General features: G+C 55.0%; 1 protein-coding gene across 6 annotated transcripts in view; it reads right to left on the reverse strand.

Moving 5' to 3' along the window:
• The window catches only part of TBX5 (T-box transcription factor 5), a 48,400-nt gene extending 33,419 nt beyond the window's left edge, over window positions 1-14,981 (reverse strand). For 2 of the 6 annotated variants that reach the window (XM_079943503.1, XM_079943502.1), the window contains exons 1-6: window positions 13,408-13,725; window positions 10,727-10,911; window positions 9,008-9,102; window positions 6,767-6,886; window positions 5,787-5,934; window positions 2,102-2,254 (exon numbers count right to left, since the gene is read on the reverse strand). In XM_079943503.1, coding sequence (XP_079799629.1) covers window positions 2,102-2,254; window positions 5,787-5,934; window positions 6,767-6,886; window positions 9,008-9,102; window positions 10,727-10,911; window positions 13,408-13,471 — 765 coding nt within the window. In that variant the 5' untranslated portion in view covers window positions 13,472-13,725. Of the gene's footprint in view, window positions 1-2,101; window positions 2,255-5,786; window positions 5,935-6,766; window positions 6,887-9,007; window positions 9,103-10,257; window positions 10,397-10,726; window positions 10,912-12,639; window positions 13,379-13,407; window positions 13,726-14,914 lie in introns of those variants that run through there. The other 4 variants (XM_079943506.1, XM_079943505.1, XM_079943504.1 and 1 more) reach the window with 4 other exon arrangements.
• Between the last annotated feature and the right edge of the window lie 2,879 nt (window positions 14,982-17,860).

The raw sequence follows: 17,860 nt of genomic DNA on the forward strand, positions 1-17,860 counted from the left end.
AAAGCATGCGTGGTCCCCCAGATCTACCCACTCCTGATGGACCCCTAAGATCTTTACTACATAGAACTTAGGAATTTCCCCCAAAAGAGCTGAACACCCACGTGTTTCTTTAACAGATCACTTTCATGTGTCTATCACTTCCTGTCCCTGTGGATGAACATGGGTTTCCTTGGCAGAAAAAAAAAAAAAAGATCCCACAGGTTTTTGGACCCCCTGTCGGGACTAGCAGGCTCTAAGCGTACATATATATGAGGAACTGAGCATCCTGGTTGCTATGTTTTCCTTTTTTTTTTTTTCCGCCCTGTGGCCATCACCACAAAGCTAAACATAGGTTTACAACAGCCATGGAGGAAACAGGTTTCTAGCAGCCAATCTCAAATTAGCCTGAAACAGTGCTGGAACTTTCAGGACACTTGACCTTACTTTTCCGCTGTTATTGGTTCAACGAGTGGGAAGAACTTAGAAAAAAAAAAAGAATCCTTCTTTCCCTGTAAAAAGTAATTGCGTGGCGTGGGGGGATGGGGGGAGTGAGTTTTCTGCTGAAAGGAAGCTCTTCTCTCAAGGCCTGGGATCCCAGACAGGCCGTGTGGCCTGGAAGTGACCATCCATCACAGCTTGCCTTGGTCATTGACAATCTGAATTTGGAGATTACCCACAGCATTTCGTTACTGCCCTTGCTTCATGGGGGCAGGGGGCAGGGGGCGGGGGGCGGCGATTAACCAACACACAGACTGCATGAAATGACCTTCAAGAGGTGATTGGAGGCTTTAGGGTGCTAAGCCCATCTCTCACCCTACCCTGGCCTCTCCTGCCTGGCTCCACAGTCCCTATAACTTCCCTCTACCCCACTTTTCCCTTGCAGGTTGGGGAGGGATAGGAGCTGTAGAGGGGGAGGGGCCCCCCATCCCCACGTCCATCTGGGTAAGTCAGCCACATGACCCGCCCTCACTGATCCCACGTGGACCCCCTACTTTCCCCTCCACAGCCCTCTAACCCCAAGTCACTTCATAATACTCCCAACGGTCCACAATCCCACAGCGGCAGCGGCCTCTCCCCAGCCCCTACATCTTGCCTTTCCTGATTCCAGATCTTTCCGTAATGAGGCTTAGGAATCATTCAGTCCTGCCCTCCCCCCGCCAATAAAATGAATCCACGTGCACTCAGGTTTCTAAAGAACAGACATGAACCATGACGAGTCAAGACAAGCCCTTTCTCCTGGGCAAGAATAGAAGATACTCCCCCCCAACCTGCGGTGATGGGGCTCCCTGTTCCAACATCACGGTCAAGCCTTGAATGGCCCAAATCGGGGCCTGGATTTCGAACGGCGTGGAGGTCTGACAGTGACACAATCCACCTGCGACATCCCACCTCTATACCACACTACAGCCACCAAATGATGCATTGGTCGCGCGCATGCCTCCCCTCGCCAAGCTGTATTTTTGCAGGATCATATTTAAGTCCCCAGAGCTTTGATCCAGGCAGCTGGTGACACAGGTTACTCAGTTTTTGCTTTTGTTTTAAGCAATGCCAACCTTGCTTTAGTATGTGGTCCAGGGTCAGTAATCGCTGAAACAATTAAGGAAGCATCTGGGAAAACCCAAGCTCAAGGTTTCCGGCAACTTTGCCACTTGCCCCGATTGGAACTGAAATGCATCCAAAGGGCAGAGTGGAGGAGGGAAGGAGACTGACCCCCCACAGAAAAAGTGGTCCCAGGAAGGGTAACACCACGTCCCCACCCCAGAGCACGGAGCCGGCCTATACGGGGACCTTTCTTCTCACTGATCACTTCACGACTGCAGCGAGATGCCTCCTTGTTACATTTGAGTACCGAGCATTGATACCACGCGGTCATCTATGGTTTGATCATTTCGTTTCTATCTGGGCTGTGTGTGTGTGTGTGTATGTGTGACTTTCGTGCCAACCGCATGAATGTAGTACGAACAGCCGTGATCCTTAGTCTGCAGCTCTGCCCCTGCCCCGGCCACCGAAGCAGAAGTTGGTGCCCACCGTGCGGAGGAATAAAGGTGCCCATAAAGCCACTGCGATTCGTGCCAACAAGCGGGCGGCCCCAGGCCCGCCGGTTCCTGGGTACTGGGCTCACCTTGTGGTTCTGGTAGGAAGTCACCGCAATAAACGCCGTCTCAGGAAAGACGTGGGTACAGAACGCAGTATTTTTTGAGCCAAATCCATTATTTTCGTCCGCTTTCACGATGTGTAATCTTGGCTGGTATTTGTGCATGGAATTTAGAATAATCTAAAAATAATAAAGAAAATGAGATTGTAAGAAAAATCAAACCCCTTTGTTTCCATAAAGCCCCACTCTCCACCCCAAAATTACGTTCCTTATATAGGCTCTCGGAGAAAAGGTCCCATTTTTTTTTCCTGTTTTTGAAAAGAAGCCAGTGATTTCATTAAAAAGAAACATTTCAAAAATGACAATTTCCATATGAAAGAGCCAGGGTAATATTCCAGGAATCTACCCAGAGCACACACAGCAGTAAATCAGAATGCTTAATAAAGTTAGTTTAATAAATTAACTCCCTGCGTAGGGCATGTCCCCCCCAGCGGGAGTGATGCAAGTTTGGGGCAAGGAATTGGTGCCCGCCTCGAGGAAGCCTGGGCAAAAATTTTGGAATGAAAGGACAGCAGAAACAAATAAACAAACATATATATATATAAAAATAACTAGCCCTGCCCAAGAAAAAAAGGCTCAAAGAGATGCAAAGGAAGAGACCAAGCATTTGCGGAACTGGAAGAAATATCAGAGGAAAAAGAGAGGAAAATGGTGGGAAGGGGGAGACTCTAGGGTGTGAGTTGGGTGGGAGGGAAGCACCCACCCCACCCCTAACATCAAACAGGGGTCTGGTTGCCCTTGAGATTCCCTGTCTCCAACTTCACAGTATTTCAGGGTCCGCCACCGGAATTATCCCCAGACCTGGCCCCAGACAGCACTGTGGCATCTGCTTTGGGGGGAATATTTCTCTCCTTCCTTTCTATCTTCTCCATGTCTTTGGGGGGGTCCCAGGGGCTAGTGGGGGGTCTCACGGTTGCAGCTCTTCTTACAGACACCATTGTGAATATCAGGAGGGGGTGTGCAGTCACCACACTCTTGCTGGAGCGGAACTTTCGGAGAAGATGCGCATCTTTACTAAAAACAACTGAGTTTGTTGTTCTTTTGGCGCCGTGCTTTTGATGCTCCCGGGAAGCTGGTAACGCTAATATCTCTCAAAACGTCCTGATCTATACCCACCGAATGGGCGAAGTGCCGCGTTTCACGAGCTGAAAAATCTGGCCTGCTTTTACCCCAGGACCGCAAACTGAGCGGCGGAGGTAGTCTCAGTGTCTTTGATTGGATGACCCTGGGGCAGGGTTCTCGGGCCAACCCTTGAAACCGACCTGGAGGAGGGGGAGGGGAGCGCGGCCCGACTAGGCCGGGGGAGGGGCGAAAAGCTCGGGACCCCGCGGCTCCCCGACCCCGGGCCGCGCGGCTCTAATCTCCGGCCGCCGCGGCCCGGCCGCCTCCCTGACCGATAGCGACGCCGGCCGGGGCGGCGTGGCGACAGAGAGACGCAGCGGGGCCCTGCGGGCCGGCGCGGCCACCATCCCGGCTTAGCCAAATTGCTTTGACGGCTGGGGACAGTGTGGAGACATCAGCGCGAGGGCGATCTAAATGGCCCTTAATTTCATTAGGGCGGCTCTGGACTCAAAGTCCGGAGTTTGGGGTGGGAATGCGTGGCAACTGGGCAGTCCGGAGCGGCTCAGAGCACCGCGCCTTCCTCCGCGGAACTGGAAGGACTTGAAACTCACAGGGGCGCCCAGGGCTCGGGACCGTGCGCGCGCCTTCCCCGGGGGTCCACCCCAAAGGCACACCCGGGCTGCAGAGGGAAAGTTAAGGAGCCCAGACCAAGGTGCCACGGAGGCCCAGCCTCCAGAAGGACGCGGTCCTGGGAGATGCACGCAGGACCTTTACAAAATGGTCCCTTCTCTCCCCAGCGCTTAACCTAAAGCATCCGCAGGGACAGCAGGTACACCGTCAGCCAGCCAACACCCACGCAAGGTGGAGGTCACGTCTGCGCTGGGATGCACCCCGAGCTGGCCGCTGCAGGCAAAACACCCTGGTTGAAACGCAAAGGAGGCCCGGCATTCTGCCTAGAAACGCACCCCCCCCCCAGCCCCTTTCCTCTCCCTTCCTACAGCGTAGAAGGGGAATAGGCCTTCCTTCTCTCTTCTCCAGTGGTCAACAGTCCGACCTCACACCAACCACGTGTACAGTGGCATTGAGCGCATCAGTGGAGGGCCCTGGTCTCCTTCCCACCACAGACTCAGTGCTTCAGCCCTAAGGCCCCACAAGAACGGATTTCTCATTTGGACCTTCACAAACTGTCCTCCCTCCAGATCAAATGCATCTGTACCCCGTCCCCTCACGTCCCCAAACTGGGAACCCTGTGTGTTGCTTCTCCAAAGTGGCAGGATGCAGGTCACTTCTGCAATTAGAGAGACCTGGCCTCAAATCCCTGTTCCCAAATACAAGCTGTGTGACCTCAGGCAGGTAACCTCCCCTCCCCCGGACTCCATATAAAGGCTGTGTATTTCCACCCTCCTCTCTAGGCTGCTATGAGGATCAAATGCCCTAAGACGAACCGGCCTCCTTGTTTGGTGGAATCATCAAACTAAGGGTTGCAAACTCTGAATTCAGAGACTGCGTTCTGTCCCGGTGATTATTTCCAATGAAGAGATTTAGGGACATTTTCCCTCAAATCAGTGTTCTGTTCATTTGTTTTTCTTTGGGGGAAGAGAGGATGATACCCTATAGAGAATCTACTAGAAGCTACACATTCTCTTGGAGTGGGGGGGACTGCACACTCAAGATCCTGCAGTTTCAGGCAGCTCATCAGGCCCCTCTCTCTCGGGGCCAGTCCAGATTCCAGGTGTAGGACCCTGATCTTGGTTTGCCCACTCTGGGCATGGTGGGAGGAGGGGGGAAAGCTGGAAGTTGGGAAAAAAACAGATAAACCCAAGAGCGTCGAGCTAAAAGGGGCAGGAGTACCGGAGTTCGCCTCTGGTGGGTTGGTTTCCCCATCTGTAAAAGAGGAAGCAGGGGGCCTCAGGTCTCCCTTTCAGCCGGAACATCCCCATAATATGGCAGGATTTGCAAGGAGGTAGGTAAGGTATACAGCTCCCATCGTGGTCCAGCCTCTGCAGTCTGTGCTGAGTACCTGCCGAGCTAGAGGGCCCATGTTTTCTGCAGGACTGAAACACTACTCCCCGCCCCTAATCACAGATGGGGCTGAACGAACAGGAATTCCAGGCCCAGAATGAGCTGCCTTAGTCACCCCATGACCCCTGTCCCTCAGCAAAGGCAGGTGGGTGGGGTACTGGTAGCAGGGATGCAGGGTGAGAGCCCCAGGCCAGGAGACCTAGGGGGCTCGATCGCCAGCCACCCAGGAAAGACACACCCAGAGCGTGGACTAGTGGACCACAGGGAGGACTGCAAAGGGGAGATGTCTGGGTAGGAGAGAGGTGGAGAGAGCCAGGAAGAATTAGAAGGTGTGAGAAATAAGAGAAAAGGAAAGAGGAGAGAAAGGGGAAGAGAAAGGAAGGCCAGGTCAAGAAGGGAGAGAGAGTAAAAGACCAAGGCAGGTGAAATGGAGCAAAGAAAGAAGCATGGGTGGGCGTGAGGAACGAAGAAGAGAGAGACAGTCCTGGAGAAGAGGGAGAGGAGAGTCAGGTGAGGAACAGAAGGTGTGAACCTGAAGATACGAGGAAGAGCTGCACGAGGTACTCACATGCCCAAATGGGTCCAGGTGGTTGTTGGTGAGCTTGAGTTTCTGGAAGGAGACGAGCTGCCGCATCCAATGCGCCCCAGTGGCCGGCGAGTCCGGGTGCACGTAGAGGCGGCCCGGCATGGCGGGCTCCGCTTTGCCCGTCACAGACCTAGACCAAGGAGAGGCGCCACCCCGCCTAGACTTAGTGCACCGTGGTGCCGGCTGGTTCTTGAGCAAAGCAACGGCTGCCGACTACGAGAATGATCTGGAAATGGCCTGACCCTCAGGTCTTGCTTGGGCATCTGCAATGCCAGACGCGCAGAAAGCCTGGAGCTGCTGTCCAGGCAAGCGCTCCCACCACCACCGCCGCCCGGCTCTTTCTCCTTCCACCTAATTCCTCCCCCAGCACCAAGGGCGCCGTGGGGAGCCTCGCAGCGTCTCTCTGCCCACGAACAACTGGCGGGTACTGGAAGCCTGGATGTGCAAAAAAGTCTCGGGAACACTCCTTGAGGGCTTTCCAAAGGGGCTTCGTCTTCAAGCCTCTGCACTCTTGGCAGCCGCGGGAGCAACGTACCCAAGGAATGCGCCTCTCCTCTCTTGCCTGTTTAACTCAAATACCCCGGACTGATTTTGCAATTTCATAAAAAAGGCATGTTCAAAGCAGGTAACTCATAAAAAATAACTGTTAATGGTTTATGCCCCCAGAAATAGCTCCAACGCTTGGTAACAATACCCTTTTTAAAAATCCACAACCCTCCGGTGCAGCAACAGACATCGGCACTTTACTTCCTCTGATCCTCAGTTTTCTCGTTTATAAAATGGGGGCTAATGGCTGCTCTTTTTTTTCTCAGGGTGAGGTCAGGAGGATGCAGCGGAAGGGGCAGCAAAAACCTCTAGCACACAGTAGGAGCTCAAAACAATGTTTATTGGTTCAGTGGGGAGAGGGAAGTTTGGTCTGCACGGTCCTCCCTGCCTTCCCCGCCAGCCGCTACGGTGCCTACCATTTATTATCTGCGAACTTGTATCTGTGGTCGTCGGCGGGAACGATGTCCATAAGAAGAATGTACTTCGTTTTGGGATTAAGGCCGGTCACCTTCACTTTGTAACTGGGAAACATCCGCCTAGGACAGACGAGGAGGAGACACAGAGGCAGAGGGAATTAATGCAAACATTCTGAAGAGCGCGTCCACAAATTTTAATGGAAGAATCGATCGTGGACGAGAAACGCGGCCCCTGCTCCGCTCTTGCCAAGATCCATCCCAGGTTTCCCTCCAAGTTATGGGGAGGAGAAAGGCCAAGAGATGAGAAAGCAGGCTGGGACTATACCATCTACAAGAGGAAATAGAAAGCAGAAGGCGAGGACTTCTACAGACTGGTTTCGAGGAAGCCCTGAAAGGGACCCCTCATTTCAACTCTTGCTAAAGACTCTTTTCAGAACCAGACACCTACTTTTTAAATTTGGGGTCAGGAAAAGGCTTGTTAAAAAAAAAAAAAAAAAGGAAAAGAAAAAAGTTGGCTTCCTCCGCCCAGCCAGGTGCTTTGGCCGCTCTGAGCAGCGCTGCGCGTCACGTGGCCACCCAAGTGGGTGCTCCCTGGGGCTGCCCGCGCGTGGGTGCCCACGGCACGTCCCGGCTTCACTCCGCCCCCAGGATACAGCTCGGTGCGTGACCTCTGACACGAGTGTCGCGCAGGAATTTCTCCCTAAATGCCCCCACCGCATCTCCGAGGCGCCTGGCACTCCTCCTTAGAGAGTCCAAACGCTTTGGCCCTCCTCAAAGAAATTTAGTTTCGGAAGGAACCGGGCCGTGCGCGAGGATCTGGTGCTTGGAAGGAGGTTCCGCCGCCCCGCGTGTGCCGCGCCCGGCTCCCTCTCCGCGCACAGGCGCACTCCCCGTCTCCATCCGGCCTCGGGAGGAGGGCGCCCCGGAAAGCAAGCCTTCCCAAGGCCGCCCGGGGCGCAAGGACCAGTTGCTGGAACCTGGCTCGCTCAGGGATGGCGGGAAGGGGTGGGTGAGTGGAGACCTCTCCCTCTGGCCTTGGAGCCTCGCCTCGCGGTGTTTATCTGCCCGAGCGAGCGCGCCTGGAGGCGGAGGCGCCGGAGGCTTCGCAGGCCTTTTATAGTTAAATCCCGTTGGCTCAGGCTTGGGAGGGAAAAAGGAGGCCCCGGCCGCCCTTTCCTTCCTCGGCGGAATGGGAAGAGGACCTGAGTTCTTTGGTATAAACAGAACGCGCCTCCTGTTCGCTCGGGCCGAGCGGGGGAGCACACATTGTTTAATTTCAAATAATAATAAATGTCACTGTTGTCAGTTTATTGCGAGAGGCTTGGGCTGCAGAAGCGGTGGGCGTCTGGCGAGGCGGCTCCACCCGCCCCTTTCACACACTCGGTGGCTTCGGCCTACCGGATGCTCGGCTTCACACGCCTGCTGTGCGCAGACTGGGACTTTCTGCCCTCCGGGACGCGGAGGGCCAGTCCAGCACCGGTAGGGACGTGGCGGGGTTGTCCCCGCACCCGGGCGCACTCAGACGCCGAGATACCGAGTTGCACGACCCTCCTACCCCCTCCCCCAGAAGTCTCGCATTTCTAGCTAAAACTGTGAGCTTTTAAGAGGAACTCCGGGGTGAGTGTCTTGATGAAACGGCCGTGTTTATCGGTGTCTGTATATAGAGCCCGGCGTAGCCCGGTTCCCTTTCAAAGGCTTCGCCTGCTTTCTATAAACAATGAAAGAGGTAGCGAATACATTCAACGATTCCGAGTTTGGCGATCGGGTGGGACTCTGGAACCGCTCCAAGGTCAGGGAGGGTGGGAAGGAGGGTCTGGGCCAGGAATCAAGTCTGAGATCCCATGAAACCCAAACCCCGTCTCATCTCTGTGTGTCTCTGCAACTCTCTGTTCTCCCGTTGGCTCTCCCACCTCATCCCTCCTTCTCTTATTACTAATCCATCCAGATAGCACAGCCTCCCAAGCTCTTGCTTCTTCTTATATACGAGGTGGAAGAAACGCCCAGGTCCCTGAGCTGAATCTTTCAGGCTTTTCCCCTCACAACGGGAGACCACTGGAGGAATTCACCGTTCTCCTCTTTAACCAGAATAGGGTCAAATGAAATATATTCATATTCGCTCGCTCTCGCTCTGTCTCTCCCCCCCACCTCTGGTTCTATTCTCCCCTTTTACTGGTCTCCCACACCTTTCTTAGTCTCTCCCACAAGTTCCCTGTACCTTCTCCACAGAGGTGACCATCTCACCTGCCAGCCTTGGTTATGATCATTTCCGTGCCCACTTCGTGGAATTTCAGCCACAGTTCTCTTTCATGGAGAAACACCTTGATCCCTTCCATGCCCTAGAAGAAGGAGAGGAAAAGTCAATGAGCCTTCCCTCCCCAAACTCCCCCAAAACACAGAGCTTTCTCTTCCTTCCCCCTCGAGCCAGTGGGCTCAGAGGCTGAAAACGGCCCCCAACCCACGGCAGCACTGTCTGGGCTCCGGAGCAGCCCCTGCCCTGTGTATGCTCTCTCCCGGGCAGGTCTTAACCCCACAGTGCAGAGCTGTCTCCTTCTAATGCCACCAACACAAGGCTAGAGGAAAAAAACCCAGCCATCAGGGTGTTCCAGAATGTGCATGGGGAGGACGGGGCTGAGAAAAAAATGGGACCAATCCCCATCCGCTTTAGCCAAGGGGCAGCTAAAAGGAAAAAAAGAAACCCAACCTCAATCCTCAAAAACCCACCCAGGATATTCTTATGCAGACACCCAGATGTCCACACGAAAAGAGACAGACGTGCACTGTAAATATGCGTGTTTATTCTCACCATGGCAGTGCATAGGTAGACACAGGTGAAATATAAAATTTTAAATATTTATATAATAGGTTTCCACAATCCCAAACAAAAATTAATTCTCAAATGTCTCTATTAACATACGTCCTAGGCCTTCCTCGCATCCAGCTTCGTTCATTTCAAGTTGTTTGGATTATGGGCAAAGCGATTTAACATTTCTACCTTCAACTACAAGTTATTTTACAAAACCCATACCCAAAAAATTACATACAAAGTCTTCGTTTCGCAATAATTTGTAAACGTCTAACAAGTACATTTGTTTTCCCCTGAAAGAAAACCTCTTAAGTTTCTGAAAACGCGTGCCCACTGTCTCACTACAGATATACGCGCATCTTCCTGAGATGTGAAGGGCAAAGGAGAGACACAATGAAAAAGCCAGGAAGGACATCTAAATTCCAAAGAAGGGTTTTAGCTGTGTGCAAATATCTTTTCTGGTCAAGACACCCCGCTTCCAGCCCTCTGACACCCCATTCCAAAACCATCAAGGTCTGCGGACGACGCCTTCAGCGCCCAGGGCGCCGGGGGTGAAGGGCACAGGGCGAGAGGCGAGGCTTCACGCTCGGCTCGGGCCCAGCTTCCAGCCAGGCGAGCCCGGGCTCCCCGCGCCCTCCCGGCCCAGCCGTGCGTGCTCCCCGCCGCCGGCCCCGCGGAGCCAGCCCACCAGGCCCCGGCCGCCAGACAAACGGTGCAGCGCGCGAGGTTGCGCGGTGGCGCGGAGGAGGCGGGAGGAGGCGAAGGCTACGAAAGATCTGAAGAGGGGTCAAGCCATCGCTCATGCCGGCCTGAAGCGGCCGCTGACCCGACCCTTAATGAGGCGTTCAAGCCGAGTTTACACCTAGTGCAGCAGGAAAGAAATGATCTGGGCCATTGTTCGCTGGCCCCAAACAGCCGGATCTTTGAGGCTCCCCTAACAACTTCAATGTATTTCAAAAATCCTCTGGCCGTAAAGATAATCGTCACAATAAAGTGGATGGGACTATACTGGCATTTAGGGAGGCACGGCAGAGAAGGGTGGAATTGAGCAAGGATGAAAAGAAAAGGGGCAGATCATGGGCACTGCCCGCCCCCCTTGCCCAAACACTCGAAAGAGGGGCTTTGGTTCCTGCAAAGGGCCCCGAGGCCCTTCTTACCTGCTGGGTGAAGGCGGCCTGCGGGGACGACGGGGACTTGCTGGGGGCCCCTAGCGCGCTCTCGGGTTTTGAGTCACAGGGTAGATCCTTGGAGTCTGGTTCCAGGGGTGTGTGAGCCAGGCCAAAGCCCTCGTCTGCGTCGGCCATGGTGAGCCCGGGGCCCTGTGACCGCTCGGGGTCCTGCTCTGAGGACGAGAAGGAAAGAGAAAGACAGATGGCGGGGGACGGGGGGCGGGGGCGCAGAGGAAGAGAAAGAGAAGGTTGGAAGCACAGTTCTGGTGACAGGAGGGGGCAGTGACTAGGCTGCCACCCGCAGTTTCCAGCTACCAGCGCCTCCGTCCCCAGCTGAAAGAAGCTGCAGAAGGTCCCGTTATGATTATCATTACTATTACTTTAAGACCACGCACAGCCTCTTGCGAAAGACCCGCGTCACAGCGGGAGGAGGCGAGGCCCGCATCTCCCCTTCGCAGGCTCCCCCGCGATAAGCGAGCTGCCCGTCAAATTTGTCTGGACTTCTGGGAGAGCCAATAAAGATAAGGCCTGGGTATTTTTGGAAGCCATTGGGTACGAACCAAAAACAAAACAAAACACAAACCCGGTGCCCTTCTGAGATTTTTTTTTTTCTTCATCAAATTACAAGAGGCCAGCAGAGCCCCGTTTATGAAAACTCACAAGAGGAATATTTTTCTGCAGCAGGCAGAATGCCTGAAAGAACCCGCCTCTCGCAAAAACCAAAAACATAGGAAAGGAAAGAGCTGGAGATCCAGAAACCAGGTCTTGAGAATTCACGTTCATCTTCTATCAGTCACAGGCCTTGAAATGAAAAGTCCTTTAACATTGAGTCCTCCCCTTTTCCCCAACCGTAAGCAACATGAAAAGTAGAAAGGAGCCAAACAGAAAGGGCAGGAAAGCGGCGGCGCAGCGGTTCGGAGGGCGGCGCGCGGCTGGGTGCCGGAGGCCAGCGCTGGGGGCGCGTTCTCCTCGTTTTCTCGGCTCTCCAGCCCGAGACGGGCATTTTGTCGAGCGGCCTGGCCGAGAGGAGTTTCTCCGAGCTTCCGTCGGGCCTGGCTCGCTGGAACTGCAGGCCCAAGCTCGGGGTTGGCGACGCCAGAGTGGTGCCCGGATAAATCCTGGGCTTCCGGCATTGAACCGGCCACTGAGGTCCGACACAACTTGCAGAATGGCCCAGGGTTACAGGCATGTGAGGTTGGAACACACAAAATAACAGCTGCAGAACGGTTCAAGCCTGGAGGAGCCTGCCTCCTGCTCTGATCTCCTTCCAACATCCTCTACGTTCCCAAGTAGGGATTTCCTCCCTCAAAAGCCGGGAAGACTGGGAAGGAGGCGCAAGAAATGCATCCCCCCTCCCCCAAATCTTAGCAGTCGCTTGGGCAAAAGGCTGGATCCCACCCCGGGTCTGCAGTGGCCGGAGACCCAGAAATGGTGCCGAGGAGAAGACCAGCTTCTGAGGCCCGACTCCCACCCAAGCCGCCTCTTGCACCACGCCCTTGGGGTTTGGGGGAGGCGGTGATAGGAGCCCCCGAAGCCTGCTCATAACAAAAGAAAGTGGGGCTGGCGTGCCCCACGTGCGCTTCCATTTCACCGCCGGCCACAGGGACAATCCCACCGCGAGCCCTGGCCGGGGTCCCGGGGAGCTCGGGGCTGGCGGGGCCGAACGAGATGCGGCTTGACAGAACCGGGCCGCGCGTCCTGCAAACCTCAACGCCTCTCCCCCAGCCCCGGCCGCCTCCTCGGCTCCACACGCCGGGCAGCTCCGGGCCGCGCAAAATCTCCGCGAGCCGGGCCCTGCAGAATCCGAGGCCAGGCTTCGAGTGCCGCGTTCCGCGCCTCCCTGAGCCGCTCAGCCGGCGGGCTGCCTCCCCAGCCTCCCGGGCCATCTGCGGAACTGTTACCTCGCTCGGTGAAGCCGGTGCATTCACTGCATCCCTTCTGGCTCCTAGCAGGGAAGCCGGCGGCGAGGCGGGGGCGCGGGCATGGTGGCTCCGGGGTCTATGGGGGGGGACTGCTTCCCCAGACCAGCGGCTACCGCTGCCTACAAAGGAGGACCCACCGCGGGAGCCTCGGCAGTGACTGCCCACAATTCAACACACACCTCCTCCGCTTGCGCTCGCGCTCCCTAAAGACTTCCAAGTCGTCAGGCGCCAGAAGGGCTCCGAAGGAAGCGAAACAAGCAGCCTCCGGGAGCACCTCCAATAATATAATCTCAGTGCCCTGCTTCTCCCTTGTGCCCGCAGGGAGGGAAAACTGGGAGACAAGAGGGAGCCTGGGAATGGTCGACGTCCTTTCTGAGCGCAGCTTCCAGGGTTAAAGTTCCGGAATCCGAGGTAAGAGTCGGTCTCTCTCCCTCTCTCTCTCTCTGTCTCTCTCTGTCTCTCTCTCTCTCTCTCTCAGAAATACAAGCCGACTCAGCTGAGCTCGGTGACGTTGGGCTGCCTTGATGCTTACAAAGTACTGAAATTGCCTATCCAACTAGCTCCCACTGCACGCCGCCTGCCTCTGTCTGTCTCTCTCTCTCTCCCTCCCCTCCTCCCTCCTCCCTCTCCCTTCCCACTCCCTCCCCCAACCACCTTTTCCATTAGATTTCCCGAACACTCAAATCACAACACGACTCTCAAACCCAGACCTCGAGATCACCCCCTCCTCTCCACCCGCTCTCCAACCTCCATCCATCTCTGCTTCTCTGAGCGCGGCTCGGAGGCTGCAAAAAAATCCTGCACAAATCATCGCAAACCCGCTCGGCTTCTGCCCGGGAAGTAATCTGGGTGACGCGGCTGTGCAGAGAACGGAGTAGGAACGCACGAGGCGTGCACACACGCGCTGGGAGCCTCCTCTGCAGCCTCGCCCGCATTCTCTCTCCACCGCTGACCTCAAGACGGAGAACTGCCTGACCCCGCCTGGCCTAGCCTGCCGCCGCTAGCCGCCCTGATATCTCCCCCATCCCCACTCATCACCCCGACTCTGAGAGACTCTGGGGTGAAGGCAGGGTGAAGGTGCGTGGGGATGGGGGCCAAGATCAAAGATGCCCAGAAATCGCCCTGCGCTCCCACCCCCCTCAGGGCCACCAGACCTCCCGTGCCCAGTTTTATTAAAATAATCAAACAGTCACTGGGGGCTGGCTGGGGTTTTCATCTCCACTCGCCTCCTCTCCCTGCCCTCCCCCTATCTGAAATGTATTATTTTGAGGGTCGAGTTGAAGAGGTCAATAGAAGCGTAAACACGGTCAGTAGGTCTTAGCCTGAGCAGACCCAGCTTGGAAAGTCAAGAATTAGTGCTTGGAACAAACGTCAGGGTCCCCGTTGTTGTTTCTCACCCATGTCTCTGTCACCCTGTTCTTTTCTCAGCCTCTGTCTAGAGATTCAAGCCTGCAGGCCAAGGTCTGGGGAGAGGGATGGAGGGAGGAGAACCGCTAGGGAGATCTGAGGCTGCCTCAGTGCCATCCTCTATGGCCCCGGGAACTAAAATCCCAGCGCAGGCCTGATGCATCGCTGCAAAATTCCTAAGTGGATTGTCCAACCCTAAAAGTGGGGCAACTGGGGAGAAAACCAACCCAAGCATTCTCTAGAGTTCTCACTCCACCTTCCAGGTTTGTTTTCAAACAGCCTTTTGCTGAGACAGTTTATTTATTTGTGAAAACACCCTCACCCTTCCAAAATGTCAGCTCAGAGGACTTTGGGCTCGCTCAGGGGGCGACCCCCGGCCAACGACGGAAAACAAACATGGCTTCAGGAAAAGCCTGCATCTCCGCATCTCTGGCAAAAAGGAAGGGGAAATCCAGAAAGAGCTCTCCAATCCCTTTACATTCTCAGAGATTTGCGGATAAAATAAAGTCCCATAAATAATCTGCAGGTCCCTCCCGAGAGGGAGAATCTGTACTCCCCCAAGTAATTGCCTGGCCCAGATTCACTTAGTTTGTGAAGTGCAGATTCTGCGGGCCACCAAGTTAAATTGGTATTTTGAAATATCAAGGGCGAATCTATTCTTGCCAGGTGACACTCTCGCGAGCAAGAGAGTGCATTCTTATTTCCACGGTGAAAAAAAGAAGCAAGGCTGGGAGTGGAGTGGATTCATCTGGGCCGAGCTGGGGAGGGAAGCCAAGGGGCCGTGGGCAGGCCAGTGCTAAGAGAATCCTCTACCCCCCACCCCAGAGCTCTCCAGGGCGACACTCACCTCCAAAAATCCTACCTCTTCTTTCCAGCGCAGATGCCGAGAGTAACGCCTCGCTGGGAGGGGTGTGTTCAGATGAAGAGTTTGGAAAGGACCCCCCAAAAGAGACCCCTTTTAGGCCAAGCCTTCTTCTAGCGTCTTTCAAGAGTAGTGTGTACCTCCCAGCCCGAAGTTGGTTTGTGGTCTTCGACAAATTAAATATTACTGTTTATTACCAGGCATACCCCAATAAAATAAAGAGGCAACCAGGCGATACCGACTATCTCACCAGCCGCTGCACCTATAAGACTTGGAGACGTCACGAGTCACGCAACCGGCCCGCGCGCTGTCACGCTCGACTGGGGGGCAGCGGCGGGACGTTGAGTCCTCTCCGTCTTCGCCTATCACTCCCGCCCGGGTCTGCGCAGCCACAAGTCTCAGACGCCTGGGCCACGGGAATAAATAAAGAAATAAACAAATCCAACGCTCTCTGGGGAAATGGGGGTGGCGGACATCAGCCACAAATAGAGACAAGATCGATTTGCTTAGGGAGAGGGAGGGGGTCTTTTGGCGAAGGGAGGTGGGAGCCCACATCAGCCCATGGATTGGAAAAAAACCGAGTTGGCGGGGGCTGGGGGGGGGGCGTTGGAATCGAGGTCTCTCGCAGGAGGTAAGAGTCTTCTCATTATTTAAAAACAATTTTTTCCCAGGAGGAGCTCTCAGCATATGACTATTGAGGCGCCTCTCCAGCTGATTAAGTTTGGGACGCGATAACTCACTGCCCGCTTGCCGGCGTGCGTAGAAGTAATTACTGGGTTAATCGCGGAGGGGAAAAGACACAGAGACGTTTGGAGCAAGAGAGAGTCGTCCGCAGCGTTTCTCGCTTAGAAGAAGTCCATTCTGCGAATCCTCCTTTTGCTAGGTCGGGGCATGCAACTGGTCCCAGCGTGGCCCGGCGGGGGCGGGGTGCGGGAGGGTGATTTGTGCAGAGAAAAATTGTAGTGCCGGGTCCTGCAGAGGGACGAGGCGCTCTATTTTGTTTTGTAATGACGATTATTATTATTAATATTAGTCTCGTCAGGGGGCATACCTTCTAAGCAGCCGCGTGGCGGATGCGCACAAGCTTTTGCGCGCAACTGGAAACACACTAGGTTCAGTTGCGAAACGTACCGCATAGACGCCCCTGGCGGCGCTGAAAGGAGAGCTAGGCCTACCCAGCACGGAGCGAGCGAGCGAGCGCCCGGCCTTCTGGAAAGGGTAAGTTCCCCTCCTAGGGGCCCCGAAGGAGCCGGACATCGGACTCTGGACTTGCCCGCGGCTTCGGGGTTCGAGCCTGGGTTGCGCGCGTGCCCCCAGCACCACCCCACCCCCCGGGCTTTCCGAAGCACGGCTTGGCCCCAGGCCGCGTCTGTCTGGGGCTGGAGCAGCAACAAAAAGTGCAGGAACGCAGTCGACCGGGCAGTCTCTGGAGCTAAGGTCTGGCCCGCGGGGAGACCTGGCAGTGGTTTCCAGCGCCGGACGCGGGCGCCCGGGCCAGTCGGGCGGCAGACTCTGCTGCTTCCAGCAAGCAGAACCCGTGTCTCTCCTCTCGGCCAGGCCGCAGTGACTTTCCCGAGCTTCGCTTTCATTTCCCAAATTATTAATAGTTATCTTTTACCCACTCCGAGGCCCTTTGGGTGCAGCGTTTGTTCCCAGATGCCTGAGAGCGCAACCCCAAATCCTTCGCCCAGAACCTGGAGATGGGTTTCTATTTGACCTCTGGGCCGAGGTGGGCCGGAAACGGAGGCCTGGGCCCCGCCGAGACTGGAAGGGGAAAGCGAAACTCCGAGCGGGGCGAGCTCTTTTCCGTTTCGCTCCTTTCTCTCGCATCCCTGGCGCGGGCCCCGCAACGACCCGGACCGACTCACAAAGGATTCCGTATGCTCAGCTTCCGGACCCGCTATCCCAGAGGGTCCGGAGGCCGCACCACTGGTAGAATAAACTGAAGACCTCAACTAGGTTTGAGAATCTCCATTATTTCCCCAGTCATTGGACAGTTAACTTGAAAGAGAGGCTTCGATCTGCAACCTTCCTTCCTTCTTTCGGAGGACCGATGCTTTCCCCGAACTGCCACCCCCATCCCTACCCCCATCTCCACCCCCACCCGCGCTCGGTTTTCTCCCGAAATGTATTTTCCTCATTTTGCAAAATTCCTGCCTTCATTTTAATATTGCAGTGGATAGGGAAGCAGAAGTTCCTATGTTAAAAATCGAAAACAATAAAAGCAAGGGCGACCGCTGTTGATCTTTTTCCTTCACTCTTGCCTTCTACTTTTAAGAAAGTCGCATTCTGGGGCTTCCCTGGTGGCGCAGTGGTTGAGAGTCCGCCTGCCGATGCAGGGGACGCGTGTTCGTGCCCCGGTCCGGGAGGATCCCACATGCCGCGGAGCGGCTGGGCCCGTGAGCCATGGCCGCTGAGCCTGCGTGTCCGGAGCCTGTGCTCCGCGACGGGAGAGGCCACAGCAGTGAGAGGCCCGTGTACCGCAAAAAAAGAATAGAAAAGAAAAGAAAAAGAAAGTCGCATTCCAAACCACCGTATTTCTTTCCTCCCAAAAGAGAACTCGCTTAAGAATTCACCCCATTTCCGTTTCTCTCCGAGATGTGTCCCCGCCTGACTCGGATCTCTATCGAAGGCAAAAAGTCGGTAGAAGTGCAGATGGGACTGGGAAAATTAATAAGAATTATAACAACAGTAGAAATAATGGCGAAAGCAAACTTCGACCAACTCGTTTTGCAGAAGAGAGGGTCAGACTGAGGGTGGGAAATTCCCTCGTTTCTCAGGCGGTCACTTTCCCTGCTGCCTAGTTAAATATGGCTCTGTTGTATTTTTTTCCAGGACTGCAGTATCTTCCTTCCCCATGTTTTACTCGGTTCCTGGTTTCCTCCCTTTTGACCAGAAGTATCCGGGAATACTGGCGGTTATGATTATTTC

This window comes from Stenella coeruleoalba, assembly GCF_951394435.1.
Source record: "Stenella coeruleoalba genome assembly, chromosome: 14".
Taxonomy (NCBI): domain Eukaryota; kingdom Metazoa; phylum Chordata; class Mammalia; order Artiodactyla; family Delphinidae; genus Stenella; species Stenella coeruleoalba.